General features: G+C 38.5%; 1 protein-coding gene across 6 annotated transcripts in view; it reads right to left on the bottom strand.

Moving 5' to 3' along the window:
* The window catches only part of csnk1g2b (casein kinase 1, gamma 2b), a 32281-nt gene that overhangs the window by 2424 nt on the left and 6104 nt on the right, over window positions 1-23753 (bottom strand). For 4 of the 6 annotated variants that reach the window (XM_017420544.3, XM_017420542.3, XM_025006876.2 and 1 more), the window contains exons 3-9: window positions 13626-13695; window positions 5681-5829; window positions 3956-4190; window positions 3435-3520; window positions 1470-1554; window positions 1243-1391; window positions 1056-1124 (exon numbers count right to left, since the gene is read on the bottom strand). In XM_017420544.3, coding sequence (XP_017276033.1) covers window positions 1056-1124; window positions 1243-1391; window positions 1470-1554; window positions 3435-3520; window positions 3956-4190; window positions 5681-5829; window positions 13626-13695 — 843 coding nt within the window. The remainder of the gene's footprint in view (window positions 1-1055; window positions 1125-1242; window positions 1392-1469; window positions 1555-3434; window positions 3521-3955; window positions 4191-5680; window positions 5830-13625; window positions 13696-23753) is intronic. The other 2 variants (XM_017420541.3, XM_017420543.3) reach the window with 1 other exon arrangement.

The raw sequence follows: 23753 nt of genomic DNA, 5'->3' as shown, positions 1-23753 counted from the left end.
GGGGGGGGGGGGGGGGGAGTGAATAAAAACAAAAAGAAACAAAAAAATTATAGAAGACATCTCCCAAGCAGAAGCAGGCTTGTTAAGACAAACTATGTTAAAAGAGTAAAAGGGAAGCAAAAATTTATGTGAAGCACAGATCAACACACTAATAAAGTCATGCAGAAGAAAAAGGAAACAGCCTTGATTATCTCAATGAGACAGAGAGAAACATATCTGCTCAGTCTTCCTTTTACTCTCCTCATATCGTCACCTACACCTACGACCCGGGACAGACAGCGGGCGCGTTCTGCTTCAACCAGGATGTCACGACCAATGCTCGTGGTACATAAGGAGGTGCTTTGGCAGCACTAAAAAGATGGCAAGTTGTTACCAAGCCTATCACATTAAATGGAGAGCAGTAAAAAGGGCCAGAGTCCATAGTAATAAGTCTGTCATAAAACAAAAATGCCCTCCCTCTACAGCTTTACGGGAAATGTTGAGTCACTACAGCAGCCTTATCTGAGTTAATATTTCCGTCAATCAGCCATAATTAATGTTTTCTATATTAGAACTAAGGTTTTTCAACCCTACACAAAACAAGGCTCGGATAGCATGCTAATAAAACAAACAAACAAAAAAACTGTACAGTTTGACACACACTAAGCATATAACTTGTCATCACTGGTATGAACAATGCAATCTGCATTTTCAACTCATGCACGCAATGACTGGCGCTTAGAGTGGCAAGGTGTCAAAAATTATAGAAATGTTTCTTGGTTTTCCAGCTGGAGCAGAAGAGTCGCCTTCAAGGCAACGAATGTCAGATTTTTTTTGATTTTTTTATTATTTTTAAGAGGTGGTGGTGGGAGGGATGGTTCTGATAAAAACTTCCAAGAGAGCTGAGATCATTGCAAACAACAGGAACAGGAAATAGCAGCCATTTTTTTTCCCAGGAACTTGTTAACAGTGGAACACTGAAAACTGGTTTGGTAGAGAAACTGGACTGACTGGGTTGGCTGAATGGTCAGTCAGCTGAGTGCACGGAGAGGGTGTGGCTGAAGTTAAGACCTCACCTGGGTTTTCGGCTGTGGTACTTTGGGCTGCAGAGGTGTGTCACTGGGGATAGGGCCTATCGGTGTGGGCTGAGAAACACAAGAACATCAAAAAATACAAAGCTTGAGCAAAATATTCACCTCTGACAACAATAAATCATGACACATAATGAGCCAAGCAGGAAACGTGTCGGTGAGGCGCACTCACGAGAGACTTGCCGACCCAGTCGTACTCGTAGTCAAAGATGTAGCCGTTCCTGTCAAACAGATCGGTGAAAAGCTTCCTCAGATAATCGTAATCTGGCTTCTCAAAGAAGTCCAGCCTCCTCACATAGCGCAGGTAAGTGGCCATCTCTTCTGTCACAGAAAAAGAACAAAGTCAAATGAGTCTAAAAGACAAACAAAGTAAAAAGAGAATCGGTTGCTTCTACTGACCTGGGAAGCTTTCACAAAGCACTTCAATAGGAGTTGCTCGCTTGGTGTCTCCAATCTTCTGGTATCTCTCTTTCAAGGTGTCAGCCTAGAGAGGAAGAAAAGTTACAAAAATCAGTATTTATCATCCAGTAAACAGCTTCATTATGTTTGATTCTGGGGCTATTCTTGGCTTGCTTGAATCGTCTTTATAGTTCACACATATCTGCCAGGTTACTGTAGATGTCAAACTCCAGACCCTCAAGGCTCCATTGTTCTGGTAGTTTTAGGTTTTTCTGCTCCAACACACCTGATTCAAATGGTTTAATTACCTCCTCACCAAATCAGCAAGTTCTCCAGCAGCACGTCCACAAGTCACTCATTTAAACCAGGTGTTTTAAAGCAGGAACATCTAAAACACGCAGGAGGAACGGAGTTCGACATCTGTACTTTAATACGTTACTGAAGCAGAGACGTCAGAGGATTATAAAGTTATAAAAGGTATTTTTTTTAAATGGCACTAACTACATATAAATTTTCACATCAAGAAACGGCGGGCGCTATCTTAGAGAAAATCTTGATTGGGAACACATGAAGTCACAGATTTAAACTTTCTGTTATGTTTGTGTCACTGTATCTTTTTCCTTCATTTTTGTTATGGTTCTGATGAACGTATAACAGCACAAAGGCTTGTTTTGGCCCAAGCCATGCGACATCCCCCACACTACATCCCTCACATTCATCCACCGAGAGCTTCCACCCACACAGCAACTGTTCAGATGAGATGTCTTTTCTTCTCCACTTTTCTTTGATACTGATGCCTTCAGAAAGCTGCGCAACTCCGCTGCTTGCTATGACCTGCCATCCAGGCACCTGTCTTTGTGGCCTTTTAAAGCGCTCCAGGCTCTTTCAACCATTAAAATGTAAAATCGGCTGCAGAAATTTATATGCGATTATGTAACAAAAGAAAATTAGATGAGTCATAACTGTGGTAGAAAAAAATAAATGATTAGAGCTGTTACGACTGCCATTTTCTGATTTTTTTAGAAATTTCTGTTCCAACATTTGCAGTCACTCTTTAAAGCCGCAACAAAAAATACATTTTTTGGTATTAAAAGTTTGATTTTGTTCTAAGAAAACACCAGAAAATGACTGTTTTACTGCAGATCTATTTGTACAAACATAATGTGGGTTTTTTTCCACAGATCATAACGCTCTCATAAGGAAAAATGAAACAAAGTTCATTTGTCTCTGTGTGCATCTGAGTTCGCAAATACCTAGATTACAGCGTTTCTCGCCGTGTAAAAATTTCCAAAACAAAGACCTGCTGTGCTGAGATGAGCTAAGTGTGCAACAAGTTCACCTGAACAAAAAAATCCCCACCTGTCTGACAGGCTGAGGGGATTCTGGTAATGACTGATAGAGGAGTTCTTTTAATTTAACTTTACTTCAGTGTATTCATAAAAATCAGAGCAAACAAAAGTTTCTTCAAGTGCATTTGTAATAAAATTCATTTTCAAAGATATTTAAGGTCATATAAAACAATATTATGTTGGCTTTAGTCTAAAACATTGTGTACACTTTGCTGCCGTCAACTCTTTTATCACAACACCAAAAACTTTAAGACATTTTTCTAAACTACAGGTGTAATTCTGAAAGTGTCATGTAATCCAGGTAAACAAACTGATAACATGTGGCTGATAATATAAATAACAAACCAACAAATATCACCAGAATAAAACCAACACTCCTATAATGGGTGAATAAATTACATTTACTAAAAAAAGAAGCAAAAGAATAAGAAATCCTTGACTGATGACAGGAAAAGATAAATCCTGTTGACCCGCTGATACGTTTCAGGCCTTAGAAAATATATTAGACATATTTTGGAGCAAAAAAAAAAAAACAACAGCTTGCCAAGAATTAAGACACTGATAAATACAGATGTGTGCTAACTTTTGGGTGATGATACAAAATAAACCACAGTACCTTTAGGCCCTGCCAGGGGAGGCTTCCTCTGAGGAAATACATAAACATGTGACCCAGCGCCTCCAGATCATCCCTTCTGCTTTGCTCTGAAATCAAAATTATAATAAATTAAAGTTTGCAACTTGCTTTAGAGACACAATTACTTAAAAAACCAACATGCAATAGTAAGAAGCAGCTAAATGGAGGAGCTGCACAATCATTATGGAATTAAAATTTAGGTCAAGTATAAAAGCTCATTTTGTGTTTTGAAAAACCAATAGTATGCAGATCCATTCAAACTAAACACCTAACACTAAAGAACAAAGGAAGAAATAATTGGTACAAATTATTAATCTGGGTTATAAATTACACTAAAGATTAAACTGTAACAGGAGATCAAAAGAAACCCCAACAAGTTAAATATTAACCTTCAATGATTAAACAGAAAACTGTTTTATTTGCTTGTTTTTAGTCAATAAATCTGTTTTCATGTTGTATCTGTTTTTAAGCCTCCATTAAACCGAGCTCATTAATGGACTCACCTTTTCCCAGGTGTGTGTTAATGCTCATGTAGCGTGCCGTTCCAGTCAGACTCTTGTGCTCCCGGTAGGGGATGTGTTTTTTGGTCTCGGGGTCTATATATTCTTTGGCCAGACCAAAGTCGATGATGTGGATGGTGTTCTGCCTCTTGCTCCCAGGCCTCCCGACAAGAAAGTTTTCAGGTTTCACGTCTCTGTATATGAGACTCTTGGTGTGAACGTACTCCATCCGTGTTATCTACAGAAGCAACCAGACGGGGGGGAATAAGGTTAGAGTCTGAACGTCGGACAGTTTTAAAACGGGAAGCTGTGACGTACAAGAGGTTGAGATTTTTTCCCTGTTTCTTTTATTTTGTCACCTCCAAACCAACTACGGTGGGCGTATGACAAAGCCAGATTACTGCTTGGTGAGCAGCAGGTGGCTGTCATTCTGGGTAGATCTACAAAATAACATTATTTTAATAACAGTAAACAGCACCTAATTAGCTCTTGCAAATATTTTTTCCAGCATGTATCAGGGATGAGCACTTTAAGCTAAAACACTCTTCGAATTCATCAGTAATTATTCAGTTTTTCTTTGAATATCCAACCCCTCTGTCCTGGTTCTGCAAGTCCCAGCTAAATTAAAGCTTATTCCAGTTCTGCAGCTGAAAAATCCTCTGATAAAACACAAACTATGAGTACAGAGACGCATGCTGCTGCTCATACTGCTCTTCATTTTCACCGGTCCAATGCATCAACATGGAGGGGGACGGGCATAATATGGAGTCCATAATGTGAATACTTTTAAAAGTAAACTACAAACCCATCTGTTCAGTGTGGCTTTTACATAGGATAGCCTTATCCTATTTGATAGCCATTTATCCATTTTTAATTAATGTATGGTATTTAGTTTAGTAACCCTCTTTTCTTTCTTTTTTGTCAGTCGCCACCTGGCAGTAAAGCTGAGCTCACCCATGACCATGATTTCTACTATTTAATCCTTTCAAAATAAACTACAGTGACATAAACAAAACCTGGGATGCTGCAAGTCTCTTTTTTTTAGGAAACTACATCATAAAAATCTAAAACTTGCTGCCCATTCCTAGCTTGTATTACAAGGACTATTGATTGTTCACTAAAGGATTAAAGGTGCAAATTTACAGATGAGCAAAGAGACTGATCTAAGCAGCTAATTTAGATTTTTTTATTACCACCTAGAGTTTAAGTCAACCAACTACAAGTCATCAAATTCCTTCTTACTGGATCTGACCGAGTGTACAGATCTATAAATAAAATAAACTTTTCCCTTTGGTGATCTATACGGTCTTCATCATCTGCTGCTTGTACCTGCCAGGTTAGCGCTGAATAAATAGAATAAATATTTGATAATACTGTCAGAAGCCAGCGCTTTAACATCCATTAAGAAAATTCAAGTCTGGTAAATGATGAATGAGTGGACTATATGTTGGAACAATTGACTCTTGACTCCACTGCTGCAGTGTTTTCAAAAGATAAATGTGCATGGCTACACATAAATATTTCAAGCTCTACTAGATTTAAAAAATGGAAACACTGTTTATAGTTTATCAATAAGCATGTCGATTTGAGGCACTGTAGGTTTCTAACTTCTTAAACTACCTTGAAGCTTTTGGCTTGCCGGGTTTTTAGAAAGTTCAACAAAAAAAGGGTTTTCAAAAGGTGAATTATCTGTCCTACAAAGTAAGCAGCAGATCTCCCAGATCTTACCAGCTGTATGGCTATCATGAGGACGGTCTTGAGGGAGAAGGTGCGGTCGCACAAGTCAAACAGGTCCTCTAAACTGGGTCCAAGCAGCTCCAGCACCATGGCGTTGTATTTCCCACAAGGACCAAAGTAGTACACCTGAGGAATTCCCTCTGCAGAGACACAGACACACAAAATACAGGAAGTGATGAAAACTCTTTCTCCTAAAATCAAATCCTTTCAATACAACCGACTGCATATATATCATACAAATACATAATTCCTTTGTTTTACTTGTTTGCCTGGTAATGAGTTTTATTTTGACATGGCGGTTTGTTCCAGTGGGCAGGGTAGGCGTTCCGGTTGGAGGCTCGATCCCCAGGCCCTGCAGCGTCCTTAGGCCAAACTCTTTACCCCCTACTGCCCACCGATATGCTTATCAGTGTACAAGTGAAAATATATAAACGAAAGCACTGCGTGAATGGGTGAATGAGAAACTAAAATGCTTTGCAGAACCTGTAGAAGTTAAAAAGGTGCTGTAAAGGTTGTGGACTGTTCACCATATTTGAGAAGATAATGTATATGAGAGGGTAAAACACTCAATGCAACAGGTTTATAGTTTTATTTGGATTTAAGATGTATTATCCTTCAACAATCAAAAGCATGTTTCATGAAACATAAATAAGCAAATGAAGAGTTAAACTGTGCGAAAGGAAAAACAGTTCAAACTTTATATAACAAATAAAAAAAAACAATTGTTAGCTTACTGCTACTTCCATTTAATACTTCCCATTTTCAAAACATGGCCACCTAGTATTTAATAATGTTGTGTAGCATAAAACAACAGTAAGGTGTTTTTATGAACTAAATTACTTTGTCTTTCTGCTGATACAAAAGGGCGGCGCGAGACTTAATTGACAGGTTTCTCAGAAACAAGTATTTCTCTTCAGAAGTAGGATAAAGTGAAAAGGTGACTACCAAAAGCAGGTGCAAAACAAACCCACCACACCCATCTCAAAGGTCGTGCGCAAGACTTCGAAAGAATGTGGAAGGATCAACCTGGCAGTGTCACAATCTTTTCACGGCACTTCGACAGTGAGAATCTGAGATGAGTGGCGAAACGCTACGAAATGTTCTTTTAATAGAACAATAGAGAATAATGCAAATTATTCCTCATTTTGCAGAACCCCGACTGTGCTGTGTATGAAAATAATCATATCATGGTGCTAAAAAACTACTGTAACGTACTGTTTCTTTGTGACCTACATGTCTACTGACTTCAACAAAATAAAGTGCTGAGGTCTGTGCGGCACAAGAGTCATATTACAACAGCATTTCTGAAATACATACACACACCGTGCATGAAAAAAACAAACAAGATAACTTTAGACAAAATCCCTGACTTGAATATGTAGACTTAGTAATTTCCACAGATTTCTGATACAGTATTTGCTAATCACACAGCTTGATCTAAAATAAAACCACCAGGCTGGAAGTTGTCAGTCTTTACTGATAGATAAACAAATTGTAGTTTTTTGTTTTTGTTTTTAAAAGAAGGAGCTGTTCCAGCATCTATAGACTCTTCTGGAGGTGCAGAAAACCTGCAGGTTTTCATGCAAGTACAGAATTGATCAGGTGCAGGTAAGTTTCCAAATGTGCACCTTAATAGTTATGTGTGTGTACTTTAATTAATTCTGCTCTATTCTCTGTTCTGTACGTATAATAGAAGCCATTTTTTTATTGTTTCCCTTACTGTAACTGTACCAAAAATGGACTGAACTGTCTTCAAAACCCAGGTACTTAAACGTGACTTTTGTTTATCATTATCAGCCAGTACATACATTAAGAATAACCGTGAACTACCACATCAGAGCCACTACCATGAGTGAAAACAGGTTTTTAAAGGAAAATAATAAAGAAAAGATGCATAGAAACAATTATGTTATGAAAATCTGTCAGAGAGAGATATATATGAGGGTTACAAATGAGCAGCGGGTTGACCAGTAATTGTTTTTTTTTATAGCGCGCTTGAAGTTCCACAACATCTATCTGACCCACTGAAAGTTTGTTGGCACAAACATCCTCCCCATCTATATGTGTACGTACACACACACACACACCTGCCTGCACTTTAGCCTCTAGGATTTTTCTGATACTGACGTCCACGGCAGATGAGGCTGTGACAAGAGATCACAGGGAGGCTGACTCATCAAAGCTTGGCCCAAATCTAGAGGGCATTCAAAGCACAGTCATCACAAGAAAAGAGCGCAGTGTGCATTATAATCTTCTGCTGGTGTCTGTGAGCAAAGGCTGGTGCTCACAGGGTAGAAATTACAGGCGGGGCAGGGTAATTTCTGTCCAGTCGAAAATTCATCTTGACATGTGCCAACAATAGCTGCACAAACCCTACAGCATCTCAACAAATATAAAAATACCTACGAAGAAATGCCCTCCAACTCAACACAAAGAAAACACAAGAGCCTTTTAGGCATGAATGTCTAATTCTTTCTGTAACAGATAATCATGTTACATGCGTTTGTAACTGGAAAACGTTCTCATGCAATGCTTTAATTGCAGCCTGGTGTCTGTGGCGCTCTGACCCACGCCGTCTTGACTATTTCAGGGTTTTCACCAACTGTTTTGCAGGATCTCTAAGGGTTGTAAGGATTGGCAGCCAGAAGAGTTTTGACTTTCCACTGTGACTTCAAAAAGGTAGCTGATGGTCAGTGTGGCTGCTTACACGCACAACATTAACCACATGTTTGTTGTGAGCCGTGTATTCTTAAAAGATGCATTTGAAATGATGAGAAGTGCCAACAACACTTTTTACTTTATAATTCAGAGGCTGAAAAAGGAAAACACCAGCAGACAAAGAAAAGGTGTAAACAATTTCAACTTTAGTGCATAGTTGTCCTTCAAGTGAATGAAAAAGGTAATAAGGAAAAAATATGCCATGGGTATCATACCCTATGAGTTTTACATTAACATGTAAACATAATATAAGACAGGTTTAAATTTTTAAAGAAATGTGCTCCAATTGTAGGCACTGCTGCATTTTGCTACATCTGCTCTGGGTAAAAGTTTTATAACAATCAATAAAATAAAAAATAAAAGTACATCTGGCACACTGAAGCCTTCTTTAAAAAGTATGGACACTAATAATAATTATCTGTGCAGCTGAAGGGAAAAAGACTTGCTGTTACAGCAAAACTGAGTTCAATAAACTGCACCACTTGTTCTTTCAATCTGACCTACTCTGAGATCTCTAACTTTTTTGCAGTCATGCCTGAGCAGTATTACTTTTTGTGCCTTCATTGTTCAGAAATCATGTATTGTTTCTGTCTTTAGGTTCTCTCACTTCTCTGGTGTTTCACTTTGAGCAAAACCTCTTTCTTCGACACAACAAGATGCTGGAGAAAGCACAACAAGTGTGAAGGCGTTTTAAATGGGGCAAGTGCTGGGAGTCGGATAAGCAGTGGAGGACGGATGGATGGGAATGCTGGCTGAGCATTAAGCTCTGCCAATCACCGTGCGTTTTGACTGGACCAATTAGATTCCACTACGTCACTCATAGGTAACCTATTGTGCTTTTTTTAGTTCCTACTCTGAAGCCGGAGCTAAAATAAACCCTATAAAAGCAGTTATAAGGACAACAAACAGCCACGGTTCCTGCAGTGTGAAACCAAAAAAGGAGGGGAACTGTCTTATGTGCTTATAAGAACTGTGAAATGGTCCCTGTTGTCTGAAAGTGCTATATTTGAAACAATAAACCCTATTGTATCTGTAGGCAGGCGTTCTCAGGCGACGGCTGGAGGGAAGGCCACATCATGGCCGCAGAAGACAATGTTGCCTTACAATGAAATGCCAGAGTTAGAAACCAAAGAGGAAGGGACCGAAGAAAAGAAGGCAGAGAGGAAGGGAAAAACACACTCATATTAAAGATTTAGCTTATGAAGTGCACGAAGTGGAGGATAAAAAGGAGAAGTGACTTCCATTAAGCTCCGTGCTTCAGAGATGTTCTCACAAGGTTGAAATTCGATCAGCGCTCTGGCTCGCACAGACTGAGCCCGAGGAGACAAGTGCAACACAATTCCAAGGCAGATCACCCACACAAGATGCTGTGAGCTGAGAAACCAGCGAGATGAGGCAGAACACGTTCCATCAAGTTATTCCTACCAGACAGTTTTACCGTAGAATGTCAGGACGAATGTGGCTGACGTCAGATAATCAAGAGCAGTTGTTCCGTTTTTAATTGTTTTAAACTGTGACCGCAGATCTACCAGAAAAGTTTCCATCAGAAACAGGCAGTTCTGGTTTTTATTACAACACTGAACAGCAGGCTATATACAAACATGACTTTTTTTAAATTATTATTTTTAAATAAGTGGTGGGTGGGTGTAGGTGGTATCCACATAGCATGAATGAGACTAGTCCACAAAACTGGCCTGAAACATGATCATAACTGTGTTACTGACAAAGCAAATCTTTACATTAAGAAGCTCGGTGGACTTCCTGAATGTTCACAGACGTGCTAAAAGCCATGGCTGAGTCAGGGGGTTTTCATATTTATGATAACAATGTGTAGATGCGAGAGCTACAGTCGATCTGCCACTAAATGTGAACTGGGTGATATAACAGAAGCCATGCCACAAACTACAGTAGTAATAAAGAAACTGAGAAAGAAACCACAGATTGTTGTTTAAAACCCTTCTGACGTTCTACAGAGAATTGAGTCTCGACATCGTCTGGGGCTGCCCATATCGTTCCCGGAGGCAGAACATTTTACAAAACACTGCAGAAGGAACTGTTGTGTTCTGTTTGCAGCACAGAAAATGGCTGACAAGGCTATTCAAAAATACTGTTTTCATGATTATATCAATGCTACATGTGAATATATCTCCAATATTGCTAAAAAAATAAATAAAAATATACGTAGGAACACAAAATGTTTTCTGGACAATACATCAGTGGTACTTTCTATCATATGTACAGATTCTCACATGAACAGACAAAAATAAATAAATTAATAAATTACACTGCAGACCTGGTCTAAAAATGGCTACAGCCCTAATCTAATCCAACCAGCAAATTCTGAAACCAATCTGCAGTGTTGCCATCACCACTAATAATTTTCACAGTAAATTGTGATGTAGGCGGCAGGATTCCCAACAGCTGGGATCTGTTCAGAACCACAGAGAATTAAGAGTGTAGAGATAAGCTCCTGCTGGGCATTAAGCACTGAGTAGTCCACACTATGACATATTTGAGGCTCTTGGGTTGGGCTGGACTAACAGTGTCACATGTCCCCATTTAGCCAAGTTGACAACATAAGTAGATTTATCGCCCTTGATTCCTCCTATGCTGGAGCCTTTCTGCCATGTCATCATGTGGTGGCTGGTCAGCTAAAGACAAGTTTGGGTTTATTTGGCTACATTATGTTAAAATGTTGTATCCCAAAATGTAAGGAGCGAAAGACTGAAGACAATTTATCATTGGCGGTCCTATAGGTTGTGAACATTGGTCGTTACTGAATTGGATCAATAAGCAGTGAAACCTAAAAAAAAAAGTTTGTCATTTCATTTATTCTGTCCTGATTGCCTGCAGGAACCAGGGGCTAAAAGGTAGAAATTAGAAACTAGAAATTCTACCCTCCAAATGAGCCCAAGTACAGAGGTAGTACTTTTTCAAGTTTATCCAGAACCTTCGGGGAGGGGCTTGAAATGTCGAACATTTCTGAGTTGATTATTTCCATTTTTTTAAGTAATTAAGTTTAATATTAACAGCTAATCAGGGACAAATAAATAAATTCTATTTTTAGGTTATACTGCAGATACCGTTGATACTCTAAATGATTAAAGCTCAGCTTCATTCTCATTCGAATCATCTGAGGACACAGCATGGTGGTTCCCAGAACCAACAGAAATATGTAAAAATCAATGTATTAATTCAGAACCTCTTGATTTGATTGCTTTGTAGGCTGTTGTTAGCCCAGGGCAGCAGCTCTGACACAATAACACTGCCCAGAAAGAGCCCTTCAGTAGACTTCATTTACTCGATCTAATCTGTACATTAGATCTCTGGAAAAATGCTAAATATACAGAGCTAAAATAACTTTTGTGCTTGATCAAAACCCTATGGGACTTTAAAGATCTTGGAGCTGATTGTCAAAAGAGAAATTATTATTTATAGTTTTTGTTTGTTTTGTGTGTTTTTTTTTTTTTATTGCAACACATTAAAAGTAAAGTTAATATTATAGCTGTTTGGCTGTGAAAGAGAGATGGCATTAAGTGCACCAAAAAAATAAGAAAAATTTATAAAACCAAAAGCAGACACAGCCATATAATTATAAAGAACAACAAAAGAGATGAAAATGATAGTTATGTTTTAGTTTAAGTTTGCGCTGGCATGCACTGATAAAGATTCATTGATAGATTAAAACAAAGCCATAAAGAAGAGCAGGCCATGACCTGTAAACAATGCATGTTTTAGTATTTTATTTCCTGCAAACTCCAGGCAGGACACAGTCGATCACTGAGGCAGAGGAGACTGAGACCAGGGAAGCTATCCAAGCAGACACCATAATGGCCTGAATGCTTGTAGGGGCCAATCTATAAATAGTCAAGGACTGCCCTAATGCCCCAACTCCTTATCAACAGTGCAGAGCTGTTGGTACAAGGAGCCAAGAAGTTGGCACGTGTCTCTAAATTAAACCACACACACACATGTCTGACAGATGAGGGAGAATCACTCACACCAAGACTCGGCATCATTTAAATAAATCAGCACAAATAAAAACAGCTAAACTTATAAATACGTAGCATGATTTTTCATGTCTATATTATTAAACAAATTAATTGCAGGATTATTGTGTTGTGTTTAAGCTAGATGGTTATAATTCATTGTTTCACCACTATTATACTAAAGAAAAAGAAGAGAATCATTTCATAATGAGTGAACTGGGACTTGGTATCAGTACATTGATTAATGGATGACTTCGACAAGGATCATGAGCAGAAAAAAAAAAGGATTTGAACATATTTGTGAGAGTAGTTGCAACACAAAAAGCAGGACTGGGATATTACACAGACCTCTTCTGTTAACTTTTTCCTCTCAGAGGAGAGATGTTTGATTCTTGAAAACACCGTTGGGACTAAATGGACGTGATGTGAACAAAAAAGTAGACTTCCTTGATTGATTACACACTGTCCGTCCACTTGCATGCCAAAATTTTAAACAAAGATCCTTTAAGGTCTGTTAGTACTAAGATGATGTGTCAGAGATGACTTTCAGCTACTAGCACACCGAGTTGGAGCTCAATATCTGTAAAAATGACAGAGCTGTATCCGTTTTTGGATTTTCTGCGACAGCCATTTTGAATCAGGCTGACTCCATTCAGTTGTAGATGGATATCCAGTGATTCATTCGAGTGTTTCTTTAAAAATTATCCAGGGGTTCATGAGATATGTTGCTGACAGACTAAACAAATAAACACCACACACACACTAAATTACATTATTACCTGCCTTTCATGGAGGCAGGTGATGGAAAGATACATGAATCTCTAGAAATTGGCACATTTCACATAAACCTGTCCCAATTAAAAATAACTGAAACCATCAAAAGTTGCTAAGAAATAAAGAAAATATTATATCGTGGAATTTCCCATCATTGATTTTGATTTAAAGATTTATTTCCTTTATCAGCATTTCTTCTCCACCAAGAGAACTTTTACCTCCAATTATAAATCAATCAGGTATTGATATTTCCTTATTGGTTGACCTCCAAATTGATGACTAACTTATCATTTTATTGTACGTGTTACCACTCTTCTCCATCTCAGGTGTTCCTTTCCTTATAAAACAAGTCGGCTTGTTGAGTTTCCAGGCCCGGTCAGAGTTCATTTATATTTAACTTTTTATTACAGTTGTTTGAGACATACATCATGGACTACAGGCTGAATTGGTCTTACCTGAATTTCCCAACTGTTTGTAAAACCTGTACTCCAAATGGAGCTGTGGCGCTCGGGACTTTATGGGTTCCTGAAAGAGAAAAGGAATGAAGGAGAATGTTAAAAACCTCACAACCTATAAATACATTTGTGCATTTGGTGCTTTTGCTTTACAATGACATGATAGGTATTAATTAAAAAAAAAAAAAAACATGAATACTAGCAAAGAGAATTCAAGGCAAAACTAAAATACTGGAGTCTTATTCTGAAATTTTACTTAAAAAGATACGATGAGATCTGAGTATGAGCAGCTTTTATTGGGGAGACAAAAAAATGCACCACAAACTTTTAGTTAATTCTCGGGTCAGACTTTGTGAGATGTGGCAGGATAAAGAGCAGTTCCAGATGGTAAACAGCAGGCGACTGTGACGATGTGGCTGATAATCAAGCAATCAGGACTGTTCATTATATTGCCTGCTGAAGGTTCACAACCTAAAATGTAATCTGATTAGCACCACTCTTGTGATGACAATGGCATTACAGACAAACATGGAGAGGGACAGACTCAACTTAATTCCTTTTCTTAATCGTCAGTCTGTGCCAAAGCGCTTTTGTACACCAACACTAAAGAGCACCAGTTTAAAACAAGGATGTAGAGTTTCCTGTTTGTCTCACTGATTAAATTACCTCTGATATGGAGGGGTGGAATGGTATATTCATCTCAGACCGTTCAGTTGGGCGTACGGTTCTGTATCCCTCATGAACCCATGAATTATCGTTAGTAGATTACTTATGTTGACATATACTAAAAGTACTTGTGCTCCTTGCACTTGTAAAGTAAATAAACAGTTTATTTAGGTCCACAATGAGTGCTTTAACTTTTAAAAATAAGCCAGCCTTCAGCACTTTTGCTGAAGGTATATTACGCTCGCTCTGCTTCACTAAAAATCATACTAAATTAAAAATTATAACAAAATGTGACAGTTCTGCTCTTTTACAACCTTGATGATTTATCTAACATTCCAGCAAATCATAATTATGTAAATAAACTTGGAAAAAACCACGCCATTATTGAAATTGACCGTTCTTTGAGACTCTTAGACTAAAGTCTCTTTCAATCAGTTTGGTTGACGTTAAATTAAATTTGCCAGCAAAGATGGAGATTGTGTTTTTAAACCCAGGCAGACTTGGATTGCACAGGAAAGGAGTTGCCTGTGGGGCAAATTGATATGCAGGATTTTCTTTTCTTTCAGTCACTGCAGTTCAGTGAGCACTGGATTATCATATCCTGTTTACTAAACTAACTAAATCTGGAATTACTGTTCAATCGAACAACTTAAAAACAAGCACTGGGTGTGGACATTTTAAAAGGTATGTTTCAAAATGATCACATAAAAAAGAAGAATGCGCTTTACAGTCAATCAAAATAAAATAATAAATAAAAACTGCATACCCAGGTAATGGCTCTATATAAATCATCAACACAAAAATATACACCCTCAACACTTCAAGAGCTGCATGCTGTAAGATCTAATCTAAGAAATTGTTTCCAAGTACATCTAATACCCAATTTTAAATCATCTACACTGAAAGCTGGAAGGTTGTTAAGCTCTCACTTTCACTCCATTAGGCCTTTATCAAATCAGGATCATCTTCGCTTCTGGTGCCCTTTTAGCACACAGGAGTGTTAACATAAAATATAAGCCACTTCGAGAACAGTGAGGGACTTTCCATCCTTTTATCATAAGCACCTTTTTACCTATGAATTATGTTCTGCGGTTTTAGGGTAGTTTGCTGGGGTGGATTCAAATGAAGTAGTACTGACCAACCACGCAGTCCAGCTGCATGTGTGCCACAATGCTCCCGGTTTAATAAAGGCTGTCACTGAACAAATACAAATACAGATGTTGATGAAGAATGTCTGAATTTGTTTCTGTTTTCAGTTTAGCACTGCTGGTTGTGATTTTCTCTCAAAGTGATTTATTGGATTGTAGCTAGTTGTTAATTAGCAGAAAGCATATGGCCCTGCGGCTCTGTGGTTTTTGTTTATTTCAATACATCTTTGTACAAAAATGAATCAACATCAGTATTTTCTGTTTGTTTACATATCATATGCGATCTATTGTAGATGATTTTACACTAGACTTTATGAGAAACGAAGACTTCGGCATCCTCCTCCCAACATGGCCAACGCAAACAACATCACGACAAGCGAAAAAAAGATAACGTGCACGCAACCAAAAAGAAACAGAGTGGGAAAACAGGAGGCAGCAGGAGAGTGGAAGCATGTGGGAGGAGACACGTGGTTCGGGAGGTGGAGTGGGGAACTGCTGCAGCGTCATCCACCTCCCACATAAAAACAGGCAACAAGCATGTCTCACACAAGTCAGGCCACGGCACAGAGGAGGACAGAAAACACCAACTATATAAATAATGAGTAAAAAACAGATGGCATGGAGCTGCTGAACCCTTTAAAAAACAGCTTACAATAGGAAACGCGGGCTTATGGCATCTTGACGAACTTAGGAGTCATCTCTAGTCCAAGCAGATGGACTAAGCTACAGCTTTGTAAATGATCAGGGTCAGATCTGAGGTGGTATTTATGGAAATGAAAGATTTTTCGGAGTATCATGTAGATAATTTCAATCTAATCCCTGGAATGACATGCTGAGTTGGAGCTATACTGTGGAATGACGAAGCTGCCCTTGTAGTTTTTAGAGCTTATTGTTTCTAAAGTCATAGCCAGCTGCAACTATTGCTTACTGCGTTTTCATATTTTGAATAAAAACCAGAGAACATCTGCATCTGGTTCAATGTTGTGAAGAAAAATGTTGACTCAATCTCAAAATGTGCATTCTGCAAATAAAAGCGGTACCGACTTCCATTAACTTTTTAAGTTTACTTTAAATCGCCTTGTCTTTTTGTGTCCTCAAAACATTCTCACTAAACAACTGTTTACCTACTACATCTTATTCTAGTTTTTTGGTGACAATAAAGGAGTATCAGTTTTCTTGACAAGTCTATATAAAATAATTATCTTCGTGTGATGGGTTGTTGCACAAATCCAGCAACAAGATACGTTTTGAATCAAGAAAAATGATAACCGGGGAACTCCACAATGATTTCACAGCAGCTGTGTCCTGGTACACTGATGCAATTTATTTTATTTAGTTTGGGGACTTGAATCAATATTTATCAGATACTGCCATAACACAAGAGCTGGTGCTAGAGCAGACAGAGTAATACGTTTCCCAAATCTTACTACCAGTCTGACAGCTTAATATACTTGGCCGCAAAACCATTTATTTCCTCAGAAACAGACATTCTTAGTATGATTTCTGGAATTACAAGCCTGGTATACTAGTATCCTGGTAAACTAAAAATGCAACAGATAAAAGTACAACTGCTGTAATGGTTTTATTCAAATCAAAATGGCAACTATAAAGGGGAGAGGTGGAAACATAAACCACCTTAATTGCATTTTCTCATTCTTCCCCACGCTGCTAACTGCCCAGATGCTTAGAGATTTACAAATATTAGCATAAACGGCAAAGACAGTCCAGCTAGAATGAAATCAGATTGCTGTGTGACGAGTTGTTGCATGCCATTTCAAGGACCACGTTTAATGGTAAAACACTTTAGGCACATACAAATATGTTCTTATGTCATGAAGGATTAGGTGCTTAGTTCTGCGTTTTAACCTGAGGTGGCCTCCAAAGACTTGTGCGGATGGAGCGAGCCATCAGCACATACAGAGCGGTCTTCCAGGGATTAGGCAACTTTGTATATGATGACATGACAAGCCAAATCTGATCTTTCCTCCAATACAGTGAACCCATCTCTGGTTTGGACAGAGTAATCAGGAGGGTAAAAGTAAAATAAATATACAGATCTGCATGTATTTGCAGAAAACTGGGAAATATTAGACATTCATTGCCTTATTCGTTTTGTTTTGAATGTATGCAACTTTTGATAAACAAGCAAATTAAATAACTTTACTGATGAATGACACAAAACATGTTTTCAAGGGATTCACAGCATTTCCCTCCCTCTCTATAAACAAAATGACTATAATTTCATATTAGGTACTTGTCCTTTGACACTACGAGAAAGATCATACAGCTGTTGTGACGTAATGAAACAAATATGTGGCTTGTTTAATTTTTGGGAAGCCAACATAACTTGTCAGAGTGTGTGTGTGTGTGTGTGTGTGTATTTATGCCATGTCCAGAGGAACAGACCCAGCATTATGCATAAGGCCCAGAATAGCTGCTGACCTTTGCTTGCTTACGGTCAACTATTTTGCAACTAGCACCGTGATTCATTTATTCTTGGACAGATCAAATCAAGTTTCAACATATTAAGGTCACCTACACATGAGAATTAAACTCAAGGAAATGACCAGGATATCATTGGAGCTCTCTGCTGAGGGAGTCTTTATGATCAGAGGTGTCTTGTCAGGGAGGTGGTGTGAGTGGTGTCAGAGAGCAACAGCTGGCCAGTGGGCAGCATATCTCCAGCTTCAGCTCAGATTTAACACGTCAAGATGGAGCCTAGCCCCAATGTGATTATCTGGAACTGCTGGAATTGGGCTGTATAGGATGCTGATTGTGCATTCTTTTGCAAGTCTATAAACACTACTGTCAGTGTCGAAGACTAAAGTTAGTATCTTGCTGGGCTGCGACTGCTGGTGTCTAATTGGTGAACGACATAAAAAAATAATAAAACATAAAAAAGTGCTATTAATATCTTTCACAAAAAGGTTTTATCGTCCCGATTTAGACGCATCTATAGTTTCTGTCTAAGTGAATCAGGATGGAAAACCAGTGATGTGAAATAAATAAATGAGTAGCAGCTATTATCGATCACACGTGTGGTTTTTCTTTTCTTGTAATGTAAAATACTGGACATGACAAAGGTTTGTTGTGTTCAAACTTGACGAGCTACTCAGTCAAAAACATCCCTACTGATCTGTCCTATATATATATATATATATATATATATATATATTGATAAGCTTAAGTGTTGCAGGAACGGTTTGAATGTGTTATATGGTGCAAAGCAGCTTTGTATCAACCACAAAACCTAAGCCTGTCTTTTGTATAGTTGGTTAAAAATAGCTCCAAGATAAATTTGGCTCCAGCCCTTTTCAAATTACAATCATCTGATTCTGGCTTAGTTATTTTTGGTTCTAGTTCACCACATTAATTACAATGCTGCAAAGAAAGCTGAGACTGAACTGTAAAGGTTAAACTCATCCTTGTTACGATAACAAACAGAAAGAGAGAAACTGGTTGTCTTTTACAACATGTAATTCAAAATCAGAAAATACAAAATCGTTGTGCAGCTTCTTAAGTGAAAAGTAATAAATGCCTACATGACTAAGCTTAGCTGTGCAGTGACATCAGGAGTACAATTACACAGCACAAACTGCTCCACAGGCACACGCCCTCGTCATTTTCCAACCCTTTTATTTTGTGAAGTCACACTTTGCACTACAGTATTTCAAGGTTTACACAGGAACCATCTCCTGGAAACGTTAAAGATTTTCCAACTCTGATTGTAAAAACGTTACATGGTAATGATGCGATTGCAATCAGTGTTTAGACAAGTCCGCAAAAAACGCTGAACCCACTGTGGTTTCCATGCCAAGTCGATAGCTGGTGCTGTGAGTTTTGTATTTTAACAAACCAACATGCATGCAGATAATTCAGTCTCAAGCACGAGAACAGTTACATCAAAAATGTTGAATACACAAACTGAAGATGACGTTGGGTTGCTGTTACACATTACTTTAAATTATAAATCTAGAAAGACAAGAAAATGTGGACAGATGACTGACTGCCACTGTAGTCCGAACACTTCTGCTTTCAGGTAAATTGCGTTTTCCCGTGAAACGATGGCGGGAGTTAAAAAGTTTCGGTGTCAGAGAATTTGATCGTCGCTGTTGTCGTTGTGCAGACAAATAACCAATTACACTTAAAAACTGTTGTGTAAACTGGGCCTTAGACTCCTGTGTAGGTTTTATGATTAAAATTCATCCAAAAATCAAAATATAAACAAACAAAGGCGTGTCTGTGGGAAGGAACAGAATTGCAGCTGGCTACCGATTAATTAGGGGATTAGCTAGTTGACTCAAGCTAGGCTTTTACATGCTGTTGACATCTCAGGATTTATTCATTTAGTCTGCCCAGCATGCACTCCAAGGGAGCCCAAGCTGGGTAAGAAAGAACTTAAATCGTCAAAATGTCACTTTAATTCCAGCCAAACATGCTGATAAGGCTTTTGTGCCTTCACAGTTTTCCGACAACTGCCTCATGGCAAGCTTGTATAAGCTGCTGAGCTAGACCGCAACAAGAGCTGCTTATCATGCTTCAGTGGGAGGCAGACGGGAAGGTTGGACAACACCACAGATTTCCATCTGAGCATCACGACTGACCAGCGTTGTGACTGACTTCGCTCACGTAAACCAAATAATATGCCTCTGCATAAATGACTCAGTCGCTGAATAATAAAATAAAAGGCCGCAAAGAAGAATGAGCCCTTATACGCAGGGCAATTTAAATTTTAAATATTTTTACTGGAAACTGAAACAAGGATTGAGGTTGATTTATTTCTCATCCTATATTTGGTCAATGCTGTTTGTAACGTCCATTTAGCAATTAAAGACTACTGCAATATATATGTCTAATATAACTAAAGCTATAAATTTGCCATTCTTAACAACAAAAAGATTGAGTTTATACAATAAACACTTTATTTTGGTAACAGTTTCACCAACGCCTTACAGCTTTGCCAATATGTTATTTTGTGCTGTCGAGGTAACATTATTTATCTTTGTGTGACGGATTCTGACGCTGGTGACTCGTGTAATTATACCAATTTTAAAAATGAAAACTCTGATAAAAACTCTTGGGATGAATGCCACCATTTGACTACATCTCAACTATTTAAATTGTCCCAAACTATGCGCTTAACATACTTTTTTTTTTTAACCTTGGACAATATTGTCGGGCTAGTTCCTCATATGTTATATCATCCGAGTAAACATATGTACTAATCAGACAACAACCTGGAGGTTTTGCTTTTTTTGTGTGCGTTTTTGGCCAACTGCTGGAATTAAGTTTAATTAGCTGATGAAGTCTGCATTTCTTGCTTCAGCCGGTGAAACTGAGGACAAAGTCTTAAAATAAGCAGCCTAAAAAAACACTTATTTATCATGGTGGCAACCGCACATTTTAATTTTGACATATATTTACCCTTGAATAAGTACTGTCAACAGTATAGCCCTGCTCTGTATGTGCATGGCTGGCACACAATGCACAGTAGGTCTCACTGTTTACTGTGTTCATCTTCCTACATGCTCACTCCAATAATCAGCCTCTGACAGAGCTGCAGAAACACACTGTGCAGTACAATAAGTGTCAACACTACAGCATTCACTTATTACAAGGTTCAGCAGATATTACAGCCTCTTGTCATAGTCGCAGGCTGTCATCACCACAAAGAGGAGTCTTCAGCTAATTATCACTCAGAACGGATGATATCAGAACCGGAGGTGCCAAGTCTCACAGTGTATGGCTAACTACATGAGAGGGAGCAAAAATAAAAACTGAGCTGTGGGGTTTGGAACTTGCAGAACGGTGGAAATAATCGAGACAAGAAAAATAAAAATTGGGTTAAGAAGATGCAGCTTGGCTTTGATAAGATAAATGGAAGGTATTTGGAGTACAGGGGAAAAAAGATGACAAGAATGTCAAAACCTGTAACACGCTTTAGGGACTAAAACGTTTTCTTTTTCTAAGACAGTGTTGTTCTTCCAGGAAGCTGAGATCACAGCCCTTTTTCTCTAAAAACCTACAGTGTACTTGCAGCAGAGGCTACGCAGTCTTGCCTCAATCACATACAGGCCTGTCAGTGTGAGAAAGCACCCAGCTGGACCAACGACTGAACCACTGTGTGTCGACAAGGCCTGCCAACAAAGACAACCTTTCAGCGCTCAGTTTCTCCCTTCTCTCTTGCTTTCTGCAACTCTAGATTCGCAGACGCACAAGCTTGAGCGCTGGCAAACGACACAGCTGTCTCTGGCGTCACGTGGCCACGGTGGCTTTCACCTTTGTCCCAGCTGCAGGAAGGTGTGACCCACATGCACAACGGCATAAGAAGTTCTGCAACTAAAAAGCTGAGTGATCGTCATGTACTGTTTGTTAGGAAGCTGACATTTACAGTTTGTGTTACAAAAGGAGAACAAAGGAGAGAGATTAAACCAACCGTATCAGAGTTATAAACAAAGTCTGTTCACAGGTCTTCTGGTAGATCATCAACTTTTATTCAGACAGACAAAAAGTAATAATTGACTTTATTTTCTAAGCTTCACTGACACCACTGACTGCGTAAGACTTCATTAAAATCATGTGCTAAAAGGATTAAAAGTTCCCTTAATGTGCAATCACAATAAAATGATTATTTTTGCATCAATTATTTAACTGACCAGATGATGATGTCGACATTGTCTGTGTAGAAGAGTGATGCAGCTTTTTGAGTATTTCAAAACACAAAACTTGTAAGTTAATGTCAAACTTACAAGCAGTTTAACATTAACAAAATGCCTTTTACTGCTACTAAATTTGACTAATTTAGTGCTAAATAATTACATCTAGGTTCACTCTGAAGCTTGCAAACATAGAAGGCCATAGTATTTGTCAAGTATTTGCTAACAGGTCGTCGCAGATAATAGATCTGTTACTGGTTTACAGCTAGTGACATAAAAATAAAAACTGAGAACAGAAACACAAAAATATGTCGACACAACTGCAATAGTTAAATTGAAAACTGAATAAAAAGGAGAAATGTTCTCAGTGCCAGTCTGAGCAACATTGAACTTTGTTTATGCTGAAAACTTAAAATAAGGAAAATGCATATCACCCGCCGCCTTTTATGCCAGAGTTTTAAACTAAAATCCTCATATGCTGAGAAAAGACCGAGTTGTATTTTGAAAGTAACGTTTTACACAATCTCAGGCGATATCACAGTTCTAGTTGTTTCCGTGTTCGCTAAAGTTGATTAGAAGTGGCAGGCACCTTGAGTTACACAGACTCAAACTTAATCAGGTCTAAAATATATTTGTAATGGGGCTGTCTAGAGCCTAACACTTTTAGAGCATTTCCTCTTTCCGTGTCGCTCATTCAGATAAACACTTGTGGGACTAAAAGGTCCTTCCAGCAGCATGGTGGCACTGCTGCCAGTTCCAGATATAGCTGGACACTATTGTGCTAAAAATACCCAACAGATGGGTCGCTCCGAAGAAAAGGGGGTGAGGCAGTGAGCGCGATTAAAGATTTCAGTAAAGTAGAACTGCAATTACAGCTGTTTGCCAACCTTTGCCATCTTTGTGGTAGGCAAAGCCGTTAGTGAATGTCTGCTCAAACGTCAGGGCCTCTGTAGGAGGAAGAACTGAGGGGTAATCATACACAAAATCAGGGCAGCTGCGATGAAAAGCACTACAGGAGTATGAATACTAGAATTACCAGGAATTTCAGTCAGACCTCTCTTACCTCAAGGTATTATCAGGACAAACTATATATGACTCAGTGGGAGCTCTACAAGAGGCAACACTTGTAAATATGTTGAGAAGTGGATGTGGAGGAAGTTGTGCAATCAGAAAACAAACAGGCCTTGACATTTCATGTGGTTTCGCTAGTGTTGGTGTTTAAAAATAAAAAATAAAAAAAATCTCCATGCTGACTCAAAACAAAGACCTAAAATTATAAAAGTTAAAATGTCTTATGAAAGCTTATTAAATAAGTTTGAAACGAAATGACTTGTTTTGTCTCTACGGAGTAAAACTTGAAATGAGAAGTTGCTTTCTTAAAAAAAAAGTTACTTTGTTTCCATGACATGCTTAATTTGATAAAAATCTTCTAGGTTTGCTTTCTGCAGCACAGAAAGCACAAGCTTAACCAATCTTACTGAAAACAAATCCACTCAAAACAGGTGACAAAAAATAGCTCAATCTCATTTCACCCTCATTTAAACTTTCTTCCTGAAGGTAATAATAATTACGAGACGTGAGGTGAACAGTCTTGTCTCGGCTTCTTCAGCGCAGAAACAAAAGCAGAGCGTGGTTGTGAACCGTCTGAGCCAAAGATG

This window comes from Kryptolebias marmoratus, linkage group LG24 (genome assembly GCF_001649575.2).
Source record: "Kryptolebias marmoratus isolate JLee-2015 linkage group LG24, ASM164957v2, whole genome shotgun sequence".
NCBI lineage: Eukaryota > Metazoa > Chordata > Actinopteri > Cyprinodontiformes > Rivulidae > Kryptolebias > Kryptolebias marmoratus.
Note: the sequence above shows the minus strand (reverse complement) of the source record. Positions and strands in the feature narration are given on the sequence as shown.